A 20108-nucleotide genomic window follows, 5' to 3' on the forward strand; every position below is an offset into this window, starting at 1 on the left:
TAGGTATCACTTTAAGCAACAATACTGATGTGCTATACTCGGGGACAACTTTCTGTGGCAATGAAGGGAAGGCTACGTGGGCAGAGCTACTGCTCCTATACTCTTCTGCGAAGTAGCCCGATTCGGCCCGCGTTTCAACTGACGGTCGCGTTCATCTAATACCAGGCACACAATTTGATATGCGTGCTTACACAGGCATTTTTGAAAGAAATTCGACACAGCCTCCTTCGGCGAGTCGTCCGAATAGCTGGAGGGCTACGCGCGCTCACCTAAAGATGAAGACGCCATTTTGATTGTGAGGTGCAAGTAAAATGTGCAACGTTTTCGGACGCGCAAAAACGCAAAGTGACTCTTCAGAAAGCAACAAGATATAATAGCATCTCCTCAACGTGCGCAGCGTCTCTTTATAAACAGCATCTAGTAGAAAATAATGCTGTTCTTTTTTATTACTTTCATGCGGAAAAAACAGACACATTTGTGGCTCTATATTCTACAGCAACGGCACATGTTCACTTTGGCTGCATAGCCTTCCCTCCATTGCCACAGAAAGTTGTTCCCGAGTATAGAAGGCTACTCTTGTTCAATGCTATCTTCTAAAAATTCAAGTTGAATAGAAATTCAACAAACTGTTGAAAACTACTTAGTTCATTCATGTTGCTTTCATGGTGGTTGGCATCAACTATCCGTACTTTTCTTGGTGGTTGTGCCTCATGTATTGCACGAAATTGCCCTCAGGATTTTCGTCTCGCATTCAGATCGAACATTCACCTTTGTACTTTGGCAGGCTTTTGTCTGATGTTACTTTGAATGAAATGAAGGCGTGTGTGGCACTTGTCTAATAAGACATCCATCCACTAGGGCTGTGTTGTGACAAATGGTTATTCCCGATATTTGTGTTTGTGGCACACAGCAACTTCTTATTGCAATCAGGGATGATCCACATTCAGATTTTTTTTTTTACCACTGTCAACAGTCGTCGTCACTACATGGTGCAAACTGATCCTACGCGGTGCAAATTGATCCGAATCGGGTTTTGCAGGCGACAGCCAAATCATCGCATGCGGGCCGGATCGCAATACGCAGATCACGGTCAGGTCTGATCACCATTAAAAGTGACCGTGTAGCAGCACCTTATCTGGATCGAGCTGAAGCTGGATTGGCCCCGATTGCCATCAAAAGTGCCCACTTCACCTGAAACCATGTACTAGTGTGGCTTCTTCGATACTAAGATTGCATTATACCCGCTGTAGTGGCTCACTGGCCCATGACATCATGTGATTGAGTGTTTGGTCATAAGTTCGGCTCATTATCACTACCCCTCGTAATGTGGCACAACACTTTTGTGCCAAGGTGTGGGCACATTAGCAGGATCTCTCCAGTGCAGCTGCTGTTACAGCTCCTGTGCTGCAGTAGATTACTGTGTTTACTCGAGTAATGAACCCACATTTCTTTAAGAAAAGTTAATGCCCGTTCGAGGGAGGTTCATTATGAGGGAGAAAAAAGTCGCGAGAGCTATAGTAACAGAAAATATTTCACATCACGATATTAAGAAGCCAAGAATAGAGGCCTTCGATTCAAGCCTCTATTTGAGAACTTCGCTCTCCACAGGAGGAAACTGTCCTTTTGTTTTGGCCCAAGAATTGCGTGACGATCCTTTTTTGTAGCCCGAAGCTTCTCTTGTTTTCTTCAGTAACAAACACGCACGGATCGACGCTGGAGTTTCGTCCGCCTGCTCGGTTCCCATGCACCAGTGCATGCTTGTCCAACTTTAAAACCAGCCGTGCAGCTAGCGTATTGGCCGATTGTTCCCTGAGTGGTAGGTGTCCCCAACAAAGTTTACCACGACAAAACCGACAACAAATATGCACGTCGGGTGGCAGCACCCGCACGCGCTTTGTTTCTGGCTTTGTTTTCGCACCGCTGTGCTTGCGTGGTGCTATAAACGAACCAGTTTCTCCTGCATACGACAGATGGTGCTTTGCCACAATACAACGGATGGTGGTTTGCGCTATTTTTAAATTTCGATCGACGTCGTCCGCACTCAAACTGCTCGCAACTGTTTAGCATAATTGATAAACGATTTTCGAGTTTTATTGCGTCGTTATTTAGTGATGTTATGGCATGTTTTGACGTTGTTTCAGTTGTTTCAGTCGTCAACGGCTCTGGCTGTCACACGAAAATAAACAGATACATTAATATATAGATTTTTTTTCTCAAAGACCAAGGTGAGGGCTGGGTTCATTACACGAGTAAATAGCGTATCAACTTCAACTAATTTGAATCAAAGACAGGCAGCATTGTAACCCAATATTACATGCTATTAAAATAGTGCACACTGATTCATCACAACAACACTGCTTTATACAGAGGAGCAACTTGTTTGCCATGTGACTTGTACCTTGTACGTCTCTGGCGGGCACTGGTATCGGTGTACTTGAACAAAATGATTGACCCTGCAGCCCAGCGTCCTTTCAGTATTTTTTCTGAATTCTGTGGGCACGTCAGCTTGACAGGAGGGTAGAGGGGAATTCGTTACTCGCTTGCTGTGTCCGGGATCACGGGGAAATGGAGGAGCAGTGATACGTACAGTGCTGTTCTAGGCTGCTTTAGCGCTGTGCGCGCGCAGCATCAGCAGGTAAACCTAGCTTTACGCAAAGGTGTTTCCATGCTCGAGGTACAAGAAGTGGCTGGTCTCGAACTCCGGCCGCTGCACGCAACTCAGTGGCAGCGGCGACGCCACATCCTCCGCCGCCCCTTCCAGAAGCTTGACAAAGCACTCCGTGCTTCGGTAGCGACGTAGGTCCACACCCAGGCACGATTCAAGGTACCTATGCAAGAATTCACAGGTATGTGACTTTCTGCACACACAGTGTCTTTCACGACTTGCCACGCGATGGTAGCAACAACGCACGTACAGGGTAAGCTCCTTTCTATCGAAAGACCGGCTCGTGGGCATTTAGGAGTTCATGGCATGACTAATGTATAGTCAGGACTTTGAGAGCCGTTCTTTCACGTGTCCACATAATTGTTGTACAGCACATCAGATAGACTTAGCAAGCGTCAAATAGAAAAGATATTGAGATTGCACGAGCTTGAATCACTGTGAGATGCTTGACAATTTGCAGTAGAATTGAAAATGTGCAATCCATGCAATGCTTAAGCCATGGTTTTGCATTAAATACTGCATTCTACGAGAGTCAGCTGCAATGTGCGGTTTCGTTAGCAGCTGCACCAGCTGGCCGCTACGAGCAGCAACAAATTAGATGGCGAGTGATCTGGAAGAACTTTTACTGGCTCTAGCGTCGTCTACAACATTTCGGCTTGACCAGCACTTTTTCTTCAGCATGTTGTTAGTGCTGCATCTAATATATCCTGTTACTAAAATTTACTAAAATAGATTCTCCGCAGTGGCACTGTATGGTTGACTGGTTTATGTGTTCTGACGGCCAATTATAGGGGCACATTATGCCCTTTATGGCGATTGCTACCGATTGCTTTCATTTCATTTCATTTATTGCATCCTTAAAGGCCCGAGGGCATTACATCAGGGGGGGGGGGGGGGGGCAACAAATACACTGTGAGGGTGTACAATTCAATGTGAACAAATTATTGTAAACAATACAGTTCTAAATACGCATATGGTAGTTTGGTCAAGAATGACAACAAAAACTAATAAAACAATAAACAAAAGAAGCGTTTGACTGGGAATTAGAGTACAAACAACATGGCAAAAAAATTATACATACAGTACGCTGGTAGAATATATCTACAGCCATGGGTTATTCGGTGGAATCAAAGTGGGATTCCAATATTGCGCGGAATGATGTGCGGTCAGGTATGGTAACTATGGAGTCGAAGCGGCGATTCTAAAGTGTAATTGCTTGGGGGAAAAAGGAGTCGTTCATTGCAGATATTCGGGCGTTGATTGGTGCAGTAGGGATAGGATGGTTATTGTGAGAAGAAGTTCTGTTAGGGGGCAGTGAAAGTTCGTGTCTTAATTTCGGGCGAAAAAGAAACTGTGCAGGAGGCATAGGCATGAAATCAGGCAGTGTAATGCGAGAGATGCTAGTTGGATTGATTGTTTTAGGGTGGTGACGCTGATTTCTCTGGAAAACTGTGAGGTTATAAAGCGGGCAACGCGCTTTTGGATTGATTCTAGTTCGTTAGCAAGATATGCCTGCGATTGATTCTAAATGGACGATGCATATTCGAGCTTTGGGCTTACGTATGTTAAGTATGCTAGTTTTTTGTTGTTTGGGTGAATCTCAATTTTTTTTTTTATCATGCTGCTTTTGCTTTTAATTCAAATTCGATAAAAACTGTCCAGCCAAGGCATGCCTATCCGACACAAAAGAAAGTCTGCATGAATGCATCAACCGGTTAGGTACTTTGGTTCATTTGCTTGACGTCATTACAGATGTGAACGTATACTTTCATACGTGGCCATATTGAGAAAACTGTTTGTTTGGAATGCTGATGCATAAGAAAAAAGGTGGCATGGTTTTATTTGAAGCGCTTGACTTGCAAGTAAAATTTACTGTTTGTACCCATGCTCGCAGATCTTCGTTGATCTAAGATGCGCTATGTGACCACACACAGTAAGCGTGTACCTAAACATGTAGAAAGCAACAACATTCAGTAAAAAGAAAGAAACTCCAGTCATCATGCTTCTGTGACGACTCGTACACTTACTATGGTTAGTTCGTGCTGGCTGTTTAGCTATGTCTGATCTTTTTCTTTTAGCCCCTGCAATGCCTTTCCTCCTCTCGAAGGCAGCAAACCGAGATCCCTGTTTTTCATAATCACTGTTGAGTCTCTACTGTTCACGGGATCATACTTACTTCCGTAGCGGTTCGATGTGCAGGTGAGGCGACGTCCATCGCGTGAGGAAGTCTTCAAGCATGTGGTGCGTTCGGTCGGGCACCGGAATGCTCGGGTTGCCGTGGCGGTTCTCCATCTCTTCTACGTGCTCACCCACTGTGCGGTGAAATTATTGCACACATGTCATTAGGTTCATCTTAAAGATATCCTCTGCACTTCTTACTGCTTGCAGAAATCTTTTTGGGTGTTTCAAAACGATGAGCATGGGTTCCGGCCTAACCTAATCTAACCTTACCTGTCCTGGCCGAACCTATGTCATTACAGCAAAGGGTGTGGGAATCGTGTCAGCAGAGTGTAACCCGTTTGCCGCACATTCAGTTCGACTGTCTATAAATAAGCTCATCACTTGATGCCAAGACTGAGTTCAAAGCAAGGGGAAGTGTCGGAGTAAGTTATAGTATGTTTCACTGCAGTTAATTGTTGTTGGAATATAAGTAAACAACTAGTTGTACTGAAAGTCATGCTATGTTTCTTCATGAACGTGATTCAACAACCTACTCAAATTAGTTGCAATCGCTATCTGCAGGAACAGAGTATTCCTGGAAAGATAAAAATATTTTGATATTCCTGCCAAGATGCCCCAAATCCAATGTCTCATTAAACACGGTTTTGATTTTGCCAAATTGATCATGTGTAGCAAAATAATATCAATCGGAAGCGATATAAGGAAACTTTAGGCAACAAGAATGATTAATTTACCATTAGCTCAGTGTATGTGGTTTCTTCTTTGCCAATAGTGCACAGGAATGGCAAAAGTAAGTTGTCTTCAAGTGAAGACATTGCTTCACAAACGCTAACCAAGCAAAAAATACTTAGTCTGCAGGGCATGTATATCATGCCTGTGTGCATTTCCAGATATTAATAGGATGTCCACAGAATGTCCAGTTTTGGATATTCGGTTATGGACATTGCGAGGACACTTAACCTTCCAGGCCTTGTTCGAAACAGTGAAGTTGTCCTCCGACAGTTTCTGTCGCCGAGTTTCCCCACAGCACAAGTACGTTTTCTCGTATGTGGTCGAATTGATTATCATGTAACGCTATTGTACACCTGCAAATCACGTGTGCATTGTACTTGGAGAGTTGTGCGAGGCAATTTTCTTTGAAAAATCAGGTCAGTATAACACAACAAGCAGGCAATCTAGGCAAACGACAATTACGCTGTACTCCTATGAAGGCACATGTACGTATCTTATCTTGCTGTGCGAACACATTGCCAGCTGCAAATGTGGTATTACTTACGGAAAATGCTGTGCGAAGTGGAATACAAAGTGTACAAAGCATGTTTGTGAACAGTAAAGAATGTGCATAGGATGCGAGAAGTTCTGCGCCAAATCGTGCAGGAGGTGACCGGTAGACCTAAAAAGACGCTGAAGGCAAATATCAAGTCAATGTTGATTGCTGAAATAGTGGTCCAGACACCTCGTAGTGCAACTTTTGTGCCAAGAAAATGCTCATTTTGAAATAAAATTGCATTTAAGTGGTTCACATCGGATTAGCGCACTTCAGATTACCTGCCTCAAGGGTAACATTGCCGTGAAGAACGTTAACCGGCTTTACTGCGCGACCGCCGACACCAGTAGCAGGAAAACGAAACTAGCAGGAGCCACAGCAGCAACAACTGCCCTGAACAGTTTCGGCCTCAGAGATGGCTGCATACTTGGTTCAACTGGGCCCCACTAGATGGTACGACCTGTTCAGTTTATCAGGCGAAAATTGAACTTTTGAACCGCTCGTGCCATTCCTCATAGTAATGTACGGCGGTTATTTCTTCCATGAATCAAACAGAAACGAACAAGCAGCATTTTATTATGTCTCTTTATTTATTTAATGCAGCTAGTTCGATTACTAGGGAATAATTGTAGGTGGTAACTTCAACGTCATTGGGATCGTTTGAAAAATGTCCTACTCGCAACGCATGTGTTCTCGTGCATTTACATTAATTTGTCGGTAAGCAGGGCACTGCTATAGACAGTATTGTCACTTTAGACATTGCCATACATTGAGCTTTCACTCTGACATGAATGTTTGACTTTAGTGTCCCTTTAATAGTGAAAAGCTTACCATTCAGAGCATCTAGTCACAGAATTTTAACACCCAAAGCATTGCGAGACATTTACAATCAGAATTTTTCTATCTGTGGCACTGGTGATGTCCTGAAAACAACACATGCTCAAAAAAGTGGGAGACGGGTGCTAACATTAGGTTCGTGTTGGTGCACTGCTGTTTGCTGCACATGTGTGCACTCAGCGTGCATGTGCTGCAGCTCGGCATGTTTCACCTGTTGCTGCGAAAGCAGTGCCACTTCTCAGCATCAACTCCTGTTGCAATTGTAAGCTCACAGAATGGAGTGGAAATAGATAGTACTAACACACATACTCTAATGTTGCTTTCTAATTATGGCGCACATAAAAGCACCAGGCCATGTACAGCGAACAGAATGTCGTGATAGTAGTACGTCAAGCCTACATGGTGATTATTTAAGGAAAGTGTAATTTTAAGGGCTCGCTTTTTTTTGTTAGGCACACATTAATGAGAACCAACAGGCAGTAATAGACTTTTAAACATAGTTCAAGAGCGTAATTCTTCTAAAATCGCAACAAGGATGCCTGGATTGTGTCACTATAATTATTTGGTCTTTTTGTTATCACGAGGATTTAATCGCACATTCTGACCAGTTGTCGGTCCCTTGGGTGGTTCTTTGTCCCTCACCTGGTCGTTGCATGAGGCGATTGTAGTAGTAGATGACCGGATGCAGGAAGTTTGACAGGTGTGCCTTCTCGGCTTCCTGGACTGCCCTGTCGGAGTGGAAGGTGTCCAGCCGGGGTCCTGAGAAGTCTGGGTTGTAGCGGAGTGCCATCACGATCACCTCCTTGCCGTCAACCTTGTGGCCTGTCTTCTCTTCGAACTGCGGCAGCAGTGGCAGCGGGAACTCCTGCAGGTACTCGAACTCCAGCGTGTTCCTGGAGGAAGTGGTTAAAAGAGTGGCGGAGTCATTGACTATAGTAGCAGCTGATTAGACTGATATAAGCTAATAGATAGGGCTTATAGGCAGGAATGTTAACAAGACTGATGACAACTGATAGGCAAGCGCTCCTGTATAGAATTACTGAATGAGTATAGTGTGCGACATGTTTGTGAAAGCCAAGGTGGCCAACCGTCGAATCGTCGTGAAAGGTGTTAAGCACATGATGTCGAAGAGAGTTTGGTCAACGCCTCCTTTATTTATTTCAATCCCAGTGCAAATGCTCGCTTCTCAACGGGAGCTGCCGGTCCTCCTTAGTTCAAGGAGTGATCGTGATGTGACACTACATGAGGGCTGCTTGCTTTACACATGCGTGCGAGCGCTTTGCCCCGGAGATGCCATAGACATGTTTTTCACTTCAATATCATACATCTGTCAGACTTGTTCCTTCGTGCTCCCTCTATGTGGGTAGAAGCGATGCCGCCGAATCACGGCGCTCTTCGATTGAGCGCATGCAGTAGCGTTGCAGTGAAGCTTCCCCATTGGTTGCCCGCGTAGCGCCACGAACGGCGACGCGCTATCCCGAAACACCGTGTCTTTTACAGAGACAGCGTGACAGCCTACACAGTGAACATTGAGGAATCCAAGACACAGCCCCACGGATCTGCATGAAACTGAACAAAAAATGACTTCATATGATTTCTGTCGTGAGGCACTACATGTTGGGTTCTCTCCCCTGTGACTGCAAAGCACCCGCGAAGGCTAGGCGATGGGCGAGAGCAGGAAAGAGCTAGAGGAGAGAGTGGTGAAAGGCTGGATCGGGTGCGTCTGGCTGGCATTGATAAAATGGAGGAGGCGCTGGTGCGGTAGAACAGATGCCCAGCACATTCACTACGTATGACGACTCGGTTGTAAGGACATCTGTTTGGTCGCAAATCCATGAGAGACAAAAGTTTGCTGGAGTGTCCTATTAAAAATATGTTTTTATTCATTACAGGACAGTGCCGGAGCGATTGACTATAGTAGGAACTGATAGGACTCGTATCCTGAAAGATAAATGCAACTGAAGTAGCAATGATAGGTAAGAGCAGTACTGTATGATGAGACCCAATTGAGAAGAATTGCTATGTAAAATTCATGCTAAGGACTGATAGATATATGGAAACGTAGACAGAAACTGATAGTCTGATAAAGTGCTCGTTCTGCGCTTCCTCATGTGCGATTATTCGCACTCGGATTTATCCTACCATGCCTTACCAACTGGCCCAAAGCAATAGTGTCCAAATGACAGACAAAAATTTGCTAGAGTGCACTACAGTATATGGCATGGCTTGTCCTATCTGAGCACGAACTTTAGTTTGGACGAGACGCAGACTTCATAAAGTTTCATTGGTAAAGCAGAGCGCCAAACCTTCAACCACGTGCTTCGTATCGAATGAAAGCTTGGCATTCTTGCGCACTGTGTTCCACACAATAATTCCTTCACGAAGTCTCAGGTTATCCCATCACGAAGGGGAGGATTGAAATCGACAATATTTTATTGAAAGCCACGAATATCACTTTTTGTAACGAATAAAACATTGACACCGAACCTGCGAGGTTCCCTTGGTGTTGTATTAAAAAGAAATTTTGCCATTTCCACGTTGTGAACCAACATTTTTTAAATCAATATGTATGAATGTTCTTGTGAACAATGTCGAACAGAAAAGCTCTCGTTACTTTCACCTGACTTTACATTTAGCCAAGGGTGGCGCTAGCTGGGGGGCGCAGAGGGAACACTTTCTTTTTGGGGAGGGGGCGAAGGTTTTTAAAAACACCTATGTTTATTATTTGTCTTCAGTGAAACACCCTCTCCATCCGAATTTCGTGTAGAGGGGCGGGGGTTGATTGGGCACCCTCTCTGTCTACGCGCCTGGTTACTACCACAGTTTCACTGCAACACAAGCAGCGTCGTCGTCATCATCATCATCACGGTTTTGAGCATAATTATCGCCATTTCTTTTTAATCATGTCTTTGTTTATTCACTCCTATAGCCACGTGGCCTGTACATTACTACTACAATGACAACGGCATTTTCCACAAATTGCGCCACTGCGCACCTCCAGTCACCGTGGCGGCGCCCTTGGCTTCCCAATGTGGTTTGCCTAAAATGCCGTAAAACAGCTTTGCGTCTAAAGTCACTCTATCACCATCAGCCTTTTTCACGACGCCACGGCGCATGAATCCTTGCGGAAACGTCCCGAAACGCCTCCTGGTTTCGGAGGCGTTCGTTCTAGCAATACCGGTTCTCCCGGCCCCTACCAAAACTATAGTGTACTAGGAGCATATTCTAGCACACTATACCGAAACGGCAGGGAGCAGCATGTGGAAAATGGCAAAGGCCGATTACCGGTCGATGATGATGACGTCGCCGAGGACGTGGTGCATTTGGTAGATGCCCGATGCCTCGTTGACCCGCGTCAAGATGGCGTCCACCAACTGAGCCAGGGGCCGCCGCTCGCTCGGCCAGGGCACGCCGTGGTTCTTCCACTCAAGCAGCCGGTGGAGGGCGCGGGCTGCACGTATTAGTTAATCGTATCTTGCAGACAGGTAGCCCTAAGAATAGCAACGCCGTCCACCTTGTTTGATGGTGGAGACCTCGTGCGTCATGCATCGGAAGTGGGTTCACTGACGCCCAAATGATTGTTCGTGCACATTGTTGTACGTATTGCAAGGGAGTTTAATAGCGACGCCAGGTAGTAGGCAGACAGCCGGTACGGATACAAATGCTCGAGCAGTCCAGCCTCTACAGCTTGTGCACACATTCACGCTTCGCACTCAGAGATGGTCCCACTAGTCACTGCCTTGCGAATTCCCCACTACATTACCCCGGCAACGAAGACGAGCCATCCTGGCGACTCAAGGTGACGAGAGAACAGGAGGGTCGTAACAGGGCTTCAGGCGACTGACGTGGACCGTCTCACGACCAAGGCGGCGGTTGTTCGTGGACGGCTTGAGTGGTTCAATCACATAGGTGACCGAAGAAGGGCGAATTCCCCACTACAGTATTATTAATCGAGCCGGCTTGGGTGTGGCCTCGTAGTCAAAATGGTCATGCAAAATGTCTCCGTAATTATCTCACCTGGGCAGTACCGCTCCATTATCTACAGCCACGACGTCACTACACGTGAATGTTGACTTAACAGACAGCACTGACAATAAAACCGACACAGATTACAAAAAAAAAGAAACTTTCTGGACAGGCTAAGCATAGTTGCATCGCTTTCTAAGGAAGCTGGAGACCTAACCAGTCGGGCGCCTTCAGAAATATTGCCGATATGTGGCTATGTGGTGGAAGTGTGAACAAACGACTTCGATGTCTCTGACGTCGCACTGACAGGGGCAAAAGTCTCCAAACGAAATTTTAAAAATGTAACATTTATCCTAGCAATGAAGCTACACTGGCAAAATTGAGGAGTGTGAAATTTTCTTACAATAATGTATCTGTCCGAACTGGTTTAGTATTGCTACCTACTCAACCACATCTCCAGTTAGTTCGAACGCCAGTCGCTGCTCTTTTCGCAACGGTGCTTTCATAATAAATTCAATATGATCTCACGAGACTCTGTCCCAAATCAAGCAGTACAGTCGATGGAAAGGCGTCGAAAAATCTTGACAAAAGTGCGCGTTGCTGGGCCGCCCACGTGTACGTACAGGTGTATCTGAATCCGTGGATGAATCCGCCGGAGGCCTCCCTGAAGTCCAAGGAGTGCGCAGCGGAGCCCACGAAGTACAGGTCCGGCACGTTGGCCGACTCGTAGTCTCGGTTGATGAGAGGGAACTTGGACCTCCGTCCCGTACCTCGCTTCGGCTTCGTGCACCTGGGCGCAAGTGCATGTATACGTCACGTGACGGGCCTTTCACATCTGAAGCTCTCGGTAAAGCATGTTCACGGGGACACGCGCGAACCTTGCGCACCATAATCGATTCACTGCGCCCACACTCGTTGTCCGCGGCGAAGACCTATACGCATACGTGTCCTCGCTGTGGTGATTATAAGTACAATACGCTCACTCCTCGATGAAATGGCTGCCTTCAAAGCCAGACATTGCGAGCCTAAACTAACAGACTTCTTTCTAACTTATCCAAGACAGTTCGCAAACGAACTAGGCTCCAAAGCAGTTCTCAGTTTTTAACGCGAAAATATTATATGCTTGGGTCCACCACGGCTCCTCCGACGTATTTCCGTCGCGCATGTGACGTAAAATACATACAACAGATTACAAAGAATGAAAAACAATATGCGAGCAGCTCTGCAGTGCGCGGCGGTATAACCAGTAAACGCTGTAGGCACCACACACTGACCAGAGGGAGCTGCGTTGCTCACACCGCCCCGTCTCAAAGTTTCTAAAATTCGCCGTTAGGGGCTCGCGAAAAAGAGACGCGTGCTCGCGTTCCCCATGTATCTCGGGCACAATTCGCTGTCAGATGCAGGGCGCGAGACGCGCGCGTCTCGTTCCATTTTCACCGATGCCGTCTCAATGTTTATTTTTTTTTATCCGCCAGGCTATGTATTCTGGCGCTACAGTCAGACTAGAAAACTCGACTGAACGGTGCTTATAGCGCGCTTGTAGTCGAAGGCGCTAACGACAAGCCGTTTATATACACCGTATATAACATCTCGCTACTGATGACGAAAACTCGCCGAATCTGCAGAGCTCCGAGGACCGCTAAATGGTACATATTTAGTGCTCCTCAGAGCTCTGCAGATTCATCGCGTTTCCGTCATCAGTAGCGAGATGGCGCGACGAGCGCGCCTTGGGCCTGCTCGACGTCGACTCTCGCGTTTCGGAGAGCGCCGCCCCCACGGAGCGTGGTCTCCTCTTCGCGCACTCTTATCAAACTCGTGTTTAAAAGGGCACTAATGTCGCTTCACTCGCTTCCGCGGCCTCATTTACGCATAGAGCACGGTGCTCACACGGGAAGTAAGACTTGTGACAATTGTTCGCGCTTGTCCTGTGTATGCTTGTGGGTTCGTTTTGTGTGCCTTTTGTTTTTACAGTGCGCTCTAAGTGTAGATCTGGAACAGTTAGTCCGCGCTCGTCCTGTGTACGCACATTTCGCGCGTGATTTTCGCTTGAGGTGCGCGCTGCAAGTTTCGAGCTGCTGCCTCTTGCCGTTCTTCGCGTGACTTACTTTGGAATTTGTAGCTGTAGCGTTCATTCTTTTCGGTCTTGTGGTGAAGAAAAGGCACAATAAACGCTCAATTAACCTCTGTGAAGACGTGTTTCACTTTCGCGTTTTAGCGATTCTTTCAAAGAGGGACCAGCCACATTTTTCTACTTTCTGCGCACGTGCGGTCACCCCCCCCCCCCCCCTAGTCACCTAATAGGAAGGGGCGCAAAGTCAGCTATCTACGTTGACGTAATAGTGAGAGTGGGTGCTGCGACAAACCTTCGCCCCCCCCCCCCCCCCCCCGAATGGGAACTCTGCGCACGCCTACGGGTGGAAATTTGCGGAGCCCTGCGTGACAGCATACCTCAAGATCATATCGGGGTTCTGGGACGTTTAGCCACAGATATTTATTACATTAACTTCGTGTTCATTTTGTCCATGACTTTATATACGTAGCCGGTACATATATGTACACCCGACAGCAAAAGCTTACGAGATGTGGGCTTCACACACAAAAAAAGGGAATTTCTCCTGTGTTATTGGATGATGCATCTATAATTTAGCAGTTAACTGTATAGGGGGCAATTACTACTTTTGTTTATAAGGTAGTGTTTACAGACAGAGCCAGCCAGTGGTGGATCCAGAAGAGGGAGGGGGGTGGTAGGAGCGATCGCCTTCCCCTCACAAACCCTGTCAGCACCCTCCTCCCGTTCTCTTCGGTGCTTGTCGTGCACCTGCTATCCTCAATTAGGACAAATGAGTGGGGCCACTTTGAGCACACATTAACAGTATTCATGCTATGAGAGAGTTTGTGTGGCAGTAAAAACGAGAAATCATGACCACGCCCCCTCTCCAGTGTTACGGCAAGCGACTGCCCCCCCCCCTCCCCTCCTCGAATGAGTGGCTGAATCCGCCCCTGGACAGAGCGGGAATGTACGTTTTCCTGAAGTGTCACGTCCCGCAAACTTTTGCTGTTGGGTGTACGTTATACCTTTAAGTGAACTGCCACTCACGGCGAAAACATGTTGTCGTTGTACGTGAAGCCCAGGCAGCGCACCACCACGTCGTACTCGTTGTCGGGCGGCGCGTAGTTGAAGGAGGTGTCGTTGCGGAGCTGCAGCGCGAACCTGCCGGACTGGGTGCGAACCAACTGCAGGATGTTCAGGTTGGCCTCGAGCAGGCCGTCCAGTGACTTGAGCTGGTAGTTGTCCAGCAGCTCGTTGTTTACAGCCCTGTGTTTTTTTTGTTATACGTTACAGAGCACACATCTACAGTGCAAAGCAAACAACTCACAGTTATACGCTTGAAAATCCTTCAAAATGCGGTCTTTTACGTTGTCTCTCAAGCTGCAGCCCTAAGGTATCGTGAGAAAGGTGCACTCGAGAGCCGTGGACAATGCCAAACGCAGTTGTGTAATCTCGAGGAACGTACAGTCGGCCACACAATAATACGGACCACGCGATTGCGCGTCGAAATGGCCTTCTGCTGTCGAGAGCATTGCTCTGGACGCATAGTCGCCATAATGCTCGACCGTTGACGCAAAGGTCGCGGGGCCGAATACCAGCCGCGGCGGCTGCGTTTTGAAGTAGACGAAAATGCTTGAGGCCCATGTACGTAGATTTACACGCATGTTGAAGAACCCCATGTGGTCGAAGTTTCAAGAGCCTTCCTCTACGGCGTCTCTCATAACCATACCGACGTTTTGGAACGTTGTCCCCCACCAATTATTAGTCTCCAAGGCAATGCCCTCGAGAACAGATCGCTTGCAGACGGCAAACCTTTACGTGGCCACATACAAGCATGACATTCTTGGGGTCTATGGGTGATTGCGCCGTCTACGTACCTCAGGTCTCCCACGTAGTGCGTGCTCCAGGCGAACCGCGGCGGCGAGCTGGCCAGCAGGTGGACGTAGTTGGCCACGCCGGCCACGTGGTTGGCCGTCTCGAAGGCCGAGTTGCCGCTGCCCAGGATGAGCACCGTCTTGGCCTCGAAGTCGTCGAGGTCCGTGGACACGTCCTCGTAGCCCACCGTCATCGCGTGGCCCTCGAAGTAGGGCTCGTTGGGCCGGGACATGCCGTTGGCCATGAGCGCGTACTTGCACCAGTACGACTCCCCGCGCTGGTCCTCGAACTGGAAGCGGTGTCCCGTGGGCGTCTCCTTGGGAAGTCGCCGGACGTTACGCGCCTCGGTGTCGAACTGGACGCTGAGGTCGAGCTTGCGCCGGTACTCGTCCAGGTACTTGACCAAGACGTCCGCCTATAGGCGTGCAAGCGCACACGGTGGTTATGTAGAAGAAATGAAGTCGCGTACGCCTGAATTTTTTATAGATAGCCTGCACGTGCCGTCATGGACACCGCTTCTTAATGTACTGGCATTCCTAGATGGCAGCGTTGATGGCAAAGTAAGTAGCCATTAACCTGCCTCGATGTGATAAATACGTATAATGAACGCATGTGCAGTGTGCTTGAATGACGAAATAACCTGCATGTGATGTTTTGGTAACATTAACGTGGCATTGAAAACTTCGCGTCCTATCATCCAACGCGGCGCTTTTCAGTGACGTGACTGGAAGCCATCTGTCGGCCGTGCAGCGAAAATAGGTAGGCGACGTAGCAATAATCAAGTGGTAATTAGTTCAGTCAATTAAGTAAAAGGCTTAGATGCCTCATCAACCACGAAAAGTGACCGTCGGTGGCGTCGGCATGAAACGTCTACAGAATAGCGATGACGTCATAGAAACGTCATCGGTCGTCGAAATCAGTCGTGTTTGCATAAATCCGCGTCACATCACTCTGTGACATAAAATCTTTGCATGGCCATGGATGGGCCAATTCCAGAAAGCTTTCGGAAATGTAAAGGAAAAGAATAAGACGATGGCTTCGGTTTCGAGTGATCATGGACGAATCCACAAGGGACTCTGAGTTTGGCCTCCCGCTACCAAATCAAGTTGGTAAAGTTTACGCTGACAGTGCGGGAAGTAGCGTGTCAAAAAGTGTGAGAAGAGGGTGTTAACAAACAGTTCCAAAGATATCATATACTAGCGCTCAGGGATTTTTTTTTCTCTTCCTGTACTGTGTGTAAAACATTGCTGCGAACCCAAGCTTTACTTGGCGGAGATTATGCCTGTATTCACAAACTAATCTCATCCTAACATCGAGGTTGCACCGCCACGGTGGTCTAGTGGCTAAAGTACTCGGCTACTGTCCCACAGGTCGTGAGATCGAATCCCGGCTACGGCGGCTGCATTTTCGATAGAGGCGAAAATGCTGTAGGTCCGTGTGCTCAGATTTGGGTGCACGTTAAATAACCCCAGGTGGTCGAAATTTCCGCAGCCCTCCACTACGGCGTCTCTCATAAAATATGGTGGTTTTGGTACGTTAAACCCCACATATCAATCAATCTCACTTCGAGGTTTCCTTATCGGTTTTAAGCCTTTATTGCACTTGATGAACAAAGTAGCCAGCATTGATGAACCAACCTTGTCATCTCTTCCCACATTTTTGCTGCTAATAACGTATGAGTACAGAAACTTGAGAAAAAACGTGTGGTAAGGCGAAGGTTGGTTTGTGAATACGGGCCTTAGTTCCTCGAGAAGTGCTTAAGATGGTTCTAGTCCACAATGTGAAAATCTTCCCTCAGGCGCCCGAATGCCGTGGTTTTCTCTTTGAGAAGATGTCTATTGGCCATTAAATCAAACTTGACTCGCCTGCGGGTAGTAGTCCTTTGAGAAGTGCTTGAAGAGCAGCGACGGGTCGTCGCTGAGGAGAGAGTTCCAGTCGTGCCTGAGGTTGTACTCCGGGTTCTGCTGACCCGTGTGTACCTTGTTGATGCTGATCAGCCTCCGGTGCTTCGGGTACGTACCAAAGAAGTACCCTGCACCGTAGGGCGCGGCAAAAGTTGTGGGACTCGCTTAGACTCACTCATGGAGTATATTTTGCACTTAGGGTTCGCTCAGACCCAAACTCACGGCTCGATCCTAGTCTTAGTGAGTCCACTCATGAATCCGTTATCCTAGACCTACTAGCTTGTTCGGCCATGATGTTAACGCTCTCTAACACCAATATCTCACGTAATCGGTGCTCTTCTTGGCGTCTTTTTATGTAGTACCTTGGAATACGAGTTGTGAGTGGTTACAAACAAGTGAGGAGATTTTTCTTGAAATGCTGAAAACATTATATACTCATCAAGAACTTCGATGGAACAGTTGTTGGGGGGGGGGGGGGGGTAGGTTGAGGCACTCTCCTATGTAATTCAAGTCTACGATCAACTAATAGTAAAAATGGCGTATGAACGATACATTTTGGGAATACGTGTGATTATCGTTAGTATAAACGTGAATCCAGGTAAGGGTGATAGTAATGCTGAATATGAGTAGATAAAGCAATATGTCAGCAAAAGTACGGGAAGCTCATTCAAACAAAGACTCGAGAAATGCATCTTGCGCTTTGGACTCACTCGGACACGCCAACATTTTATTGAGGTGCACTCACGAAAATTTTCAACTGGACTCTCTCGGACTTGAACTATCCAGAATACTGCTCACGCGGCGCCCCGCCATGGTGGTCTAGTGGCTAAGGTACTCGGCTGCTGACCCGCAGGTCGCGGGATCAAATCCCGACTGTGCCAGCTGCATTTCCCATAGAGGCGCAAATGTTGTAGGCCCGTGTGCTCAGATTTAGGCGCACGTTAAAGAACCCCAGGTGGTCGAAATTTCCGGAGCCCTCCACTACGGCGCCTATCATAATCATATGGTTGTTTTGGGACGTTAAACCCCACATATCAATTAAGTCAATATCACTCACGCGCACTCACTCAGACTCACGGACCGATCCGAGTCAGAGTGTATGGACTCGTGAGCGCGTTCGCCGACCTATGCCCTGCTCGACTACACACACACAAACGCCATGTTTACCGCTTGAGAATCGAGGGGTAAAATATGAAGGTTCTCTATTCTCTTTTTAGATTCGGAGCGTTTTATAGTCGAGCCAAATCCGGTGTGCGGCGTGGCCACTCTTACTGCGCATGTGCGCCCCCCTTCCTCTCTATCCGCCCCTACGCACCCCCTCTCTCGCCTCGCAACGCGGGCGCAGGCAGCTGCGTCTGCTAGCCTATGCTCGCACCTTCTTTCTCTCGTCTAGGCATCTATCCCAGTGGCGTTCACAACCCCATTGCATATGCGCGTCCCGTTCCCCTCTCGCCTCGCAACGCAGGCAGCGTCTGCTAGCCTACGCCCCCCCCCCCCCCCTTCTCGTTCCTATAGGCATCCCTCATAGCGACGTTTACACCTCCATCGCGCATGCGCGTCCCCTCCCACTCCTCTCCTACGCTTCCCCTCTCTCGCCCCGCAACGCCGTCAGCGTCTGCTAGCGAGTTTCATGACTGAAAAAAAAAACAACTGTTCGCGCCGCACAACCGTTCACTAGCCACCCCGAAATTTCCCGAGCCCTCCACTGCGCCGTCCCACATGACCATTTCCCCGGGTGGTCTAAATTTCCGGAGCCCTCCACTACGGCGTCTCTCATAATCATATAGTGGTTTTGGGACGTTAAACCCCACATATCAATCAACCAATCACATGACCATTTTGTAGTTTGGGGACATTGAACTTCATAACAGTCATTCTTATCTTTTGTGTTCCTACATGTTTGTGTTTGTGTGTGTGCCAAGCTTGTTTTCGTGCTAGACTACACCAACGAGCGCGACAGCGAGCGTATAGACTACTTTACTGAGGGGTTTCAGTTCCGCCATTCTTGTTCAGTTCCGCCACCTTTTCGTTTTGCGCACATAACAATTAAATGAACAGTGTTACGTGAGACGCATACACATGAGATTGGTTTAGTTGTTTAGAACGATGTTTTATTACCTCATTAACATTGCAATTACTGAAACAAGATGGTGCACGCATATGTCTTAGGCAGAATAACGTATACTCTACTAAAACGCTCGGGGTTCGATTAATTGCAGTACCTGTCATGTTGCTCTTCTCGAAGACCCTGTAGTCCCTGCCGGCCTTCTTCAGGTAGTAGGCCATCTGCAGGCCAGACGGTCCGGCTCCGATGACGCAGTAGTCGAACTTTTTCTTGTCCCGGGACCCTCGCTGCTGCTGCTCCTCCGAGGTGGCCAGGGCGAGCGACAGGATTGTCGCGACCAGGAGGACGGCCAGGGGGCCGTGCTGTCGAACACCGTAATTCTGAGATCGTTAATCTCCACTTAGTGGAGATCAGTGGATCAGCTCTGCGGGTTGTCTATGTACGTCAATGTACAGTCTTCGCGCATTGAAACGTGGTATAACGCTTTCATCGGCGCACAACGTTGTGATGATCCGATCGAAAATCGGGCGGCATTGTGCCAAGCAGCTCTCCTGGCATAGCATAGCCGTGCATAGAAAGGAGTGGAGAAAAGGGTGGTCATCGCATGGTATACCGTCTGGGTTGGGCTGCTAATACCGTCCCGAAGCCCGTTGAGAGGACTGAATTGCTTTGCGAGGATGAACAGTCGACCATTTGCGTGAGTCATTGTGGCATGTTACACGGTGCACGGAAAGAGGCTCAGGTCCACGTACAGTCATTGACAAATGAAACGTGAACAAGATATAAATTACTATCATAGAACAGTCTCGGCAAGTGAAAACTACAGAGTGTATGATCACATCGGTAACTATATGCGTGTTCATATTTGCATGACTGTATGCGTGTAATCGTCCTTCTGTTTCTCTGCGTTATGTCACACGTTCCACTACACGTTCATATCAATCCACCCCGCTTTTGCGTGCCAATGGTTTTATGTTATCATTGACTGTTCGTTTCGGAGCGCTCTCGTGAGGAGGTAGTGGTATCTCTTTCCTTTCATCGGCCTCTCTCTCTTTCTCTCTCTCTCTCTCTCAGGAGAGTGCTTCGAAACGACCAGTCAAAGATGGCATCAGACCTGAAAACGAAGAATCGAGGAACGCGTGAATGCTATACGCTGTCAACTCACCCGTGACGTCAGCGCGGCGTTTGCCATCTGGGCGTGTCGTCAATAAAACACACCGCGGCTTCTTGTTTTCACTCTTGAATCGCCGCTGTGTTTCAGACCTGCATCGAGCGAAAAACAGAAAGCGGGTGAAATT

General features: G+C 47.7%; 1 protein-coding gene across 2 annotated transcripts; it reads right to left on the reverse strand.

Moving 5' to 3' along the window:
- Positions 1-2339: 2339 nt before the first annotated feature.
- Positions 2340-20108, reverse strand: LOC119179729 (FAD-dependent oxidoreductase domain-containing protein 2). Of its 2 annotated transcripts, none has more exons than XM_037430850.2 (10): positions 19976-20108; positions 18968-19172; positions 16707-16873; positions 14844-15256; positions 14014-14232; positions 11540-11706; positions 10236-10401; positions 7593-7843; positions 4842-4977; positions 2340-2828 (listed from the first exon to the last, which is right to left on the reverse strand). In XM_037430850.2, exons 1-10 carry the CDS (start codon positions 20000-20002, stop codon positions 2648-2650), a joined length of 1932 nt encoding a protein of 643 aa, XP_037286747.2. In that variant the 5' UTR covers positions 20003-20108; the 3' UTR covers positions 2340-2647. The 2 variants fall into 2 exon arrangements, with proteins under 2 accessions (XP_037286747.2, XP_075724990.1); XM_075868875.1 differs by having other exon boundaries at positions 18968-19190; positions 19976-20017.

Source organism: Rhipicephalus microplus, chromosome 7 (assembly GCF_043290135.1).
Source record: "Rhipicephalus microplus isolate Deutch F79 chromosome 7, USDA_Rmic, whole genome shotgun sequence".
Classification (NCBI taxonomy): domain Eukaryota; kingdom Metazoa; phylum Arthropoda; class Arachnida; order Ixodida; family Ixodidae; genus Rhipicephalus; species Rhipicephalus microplus.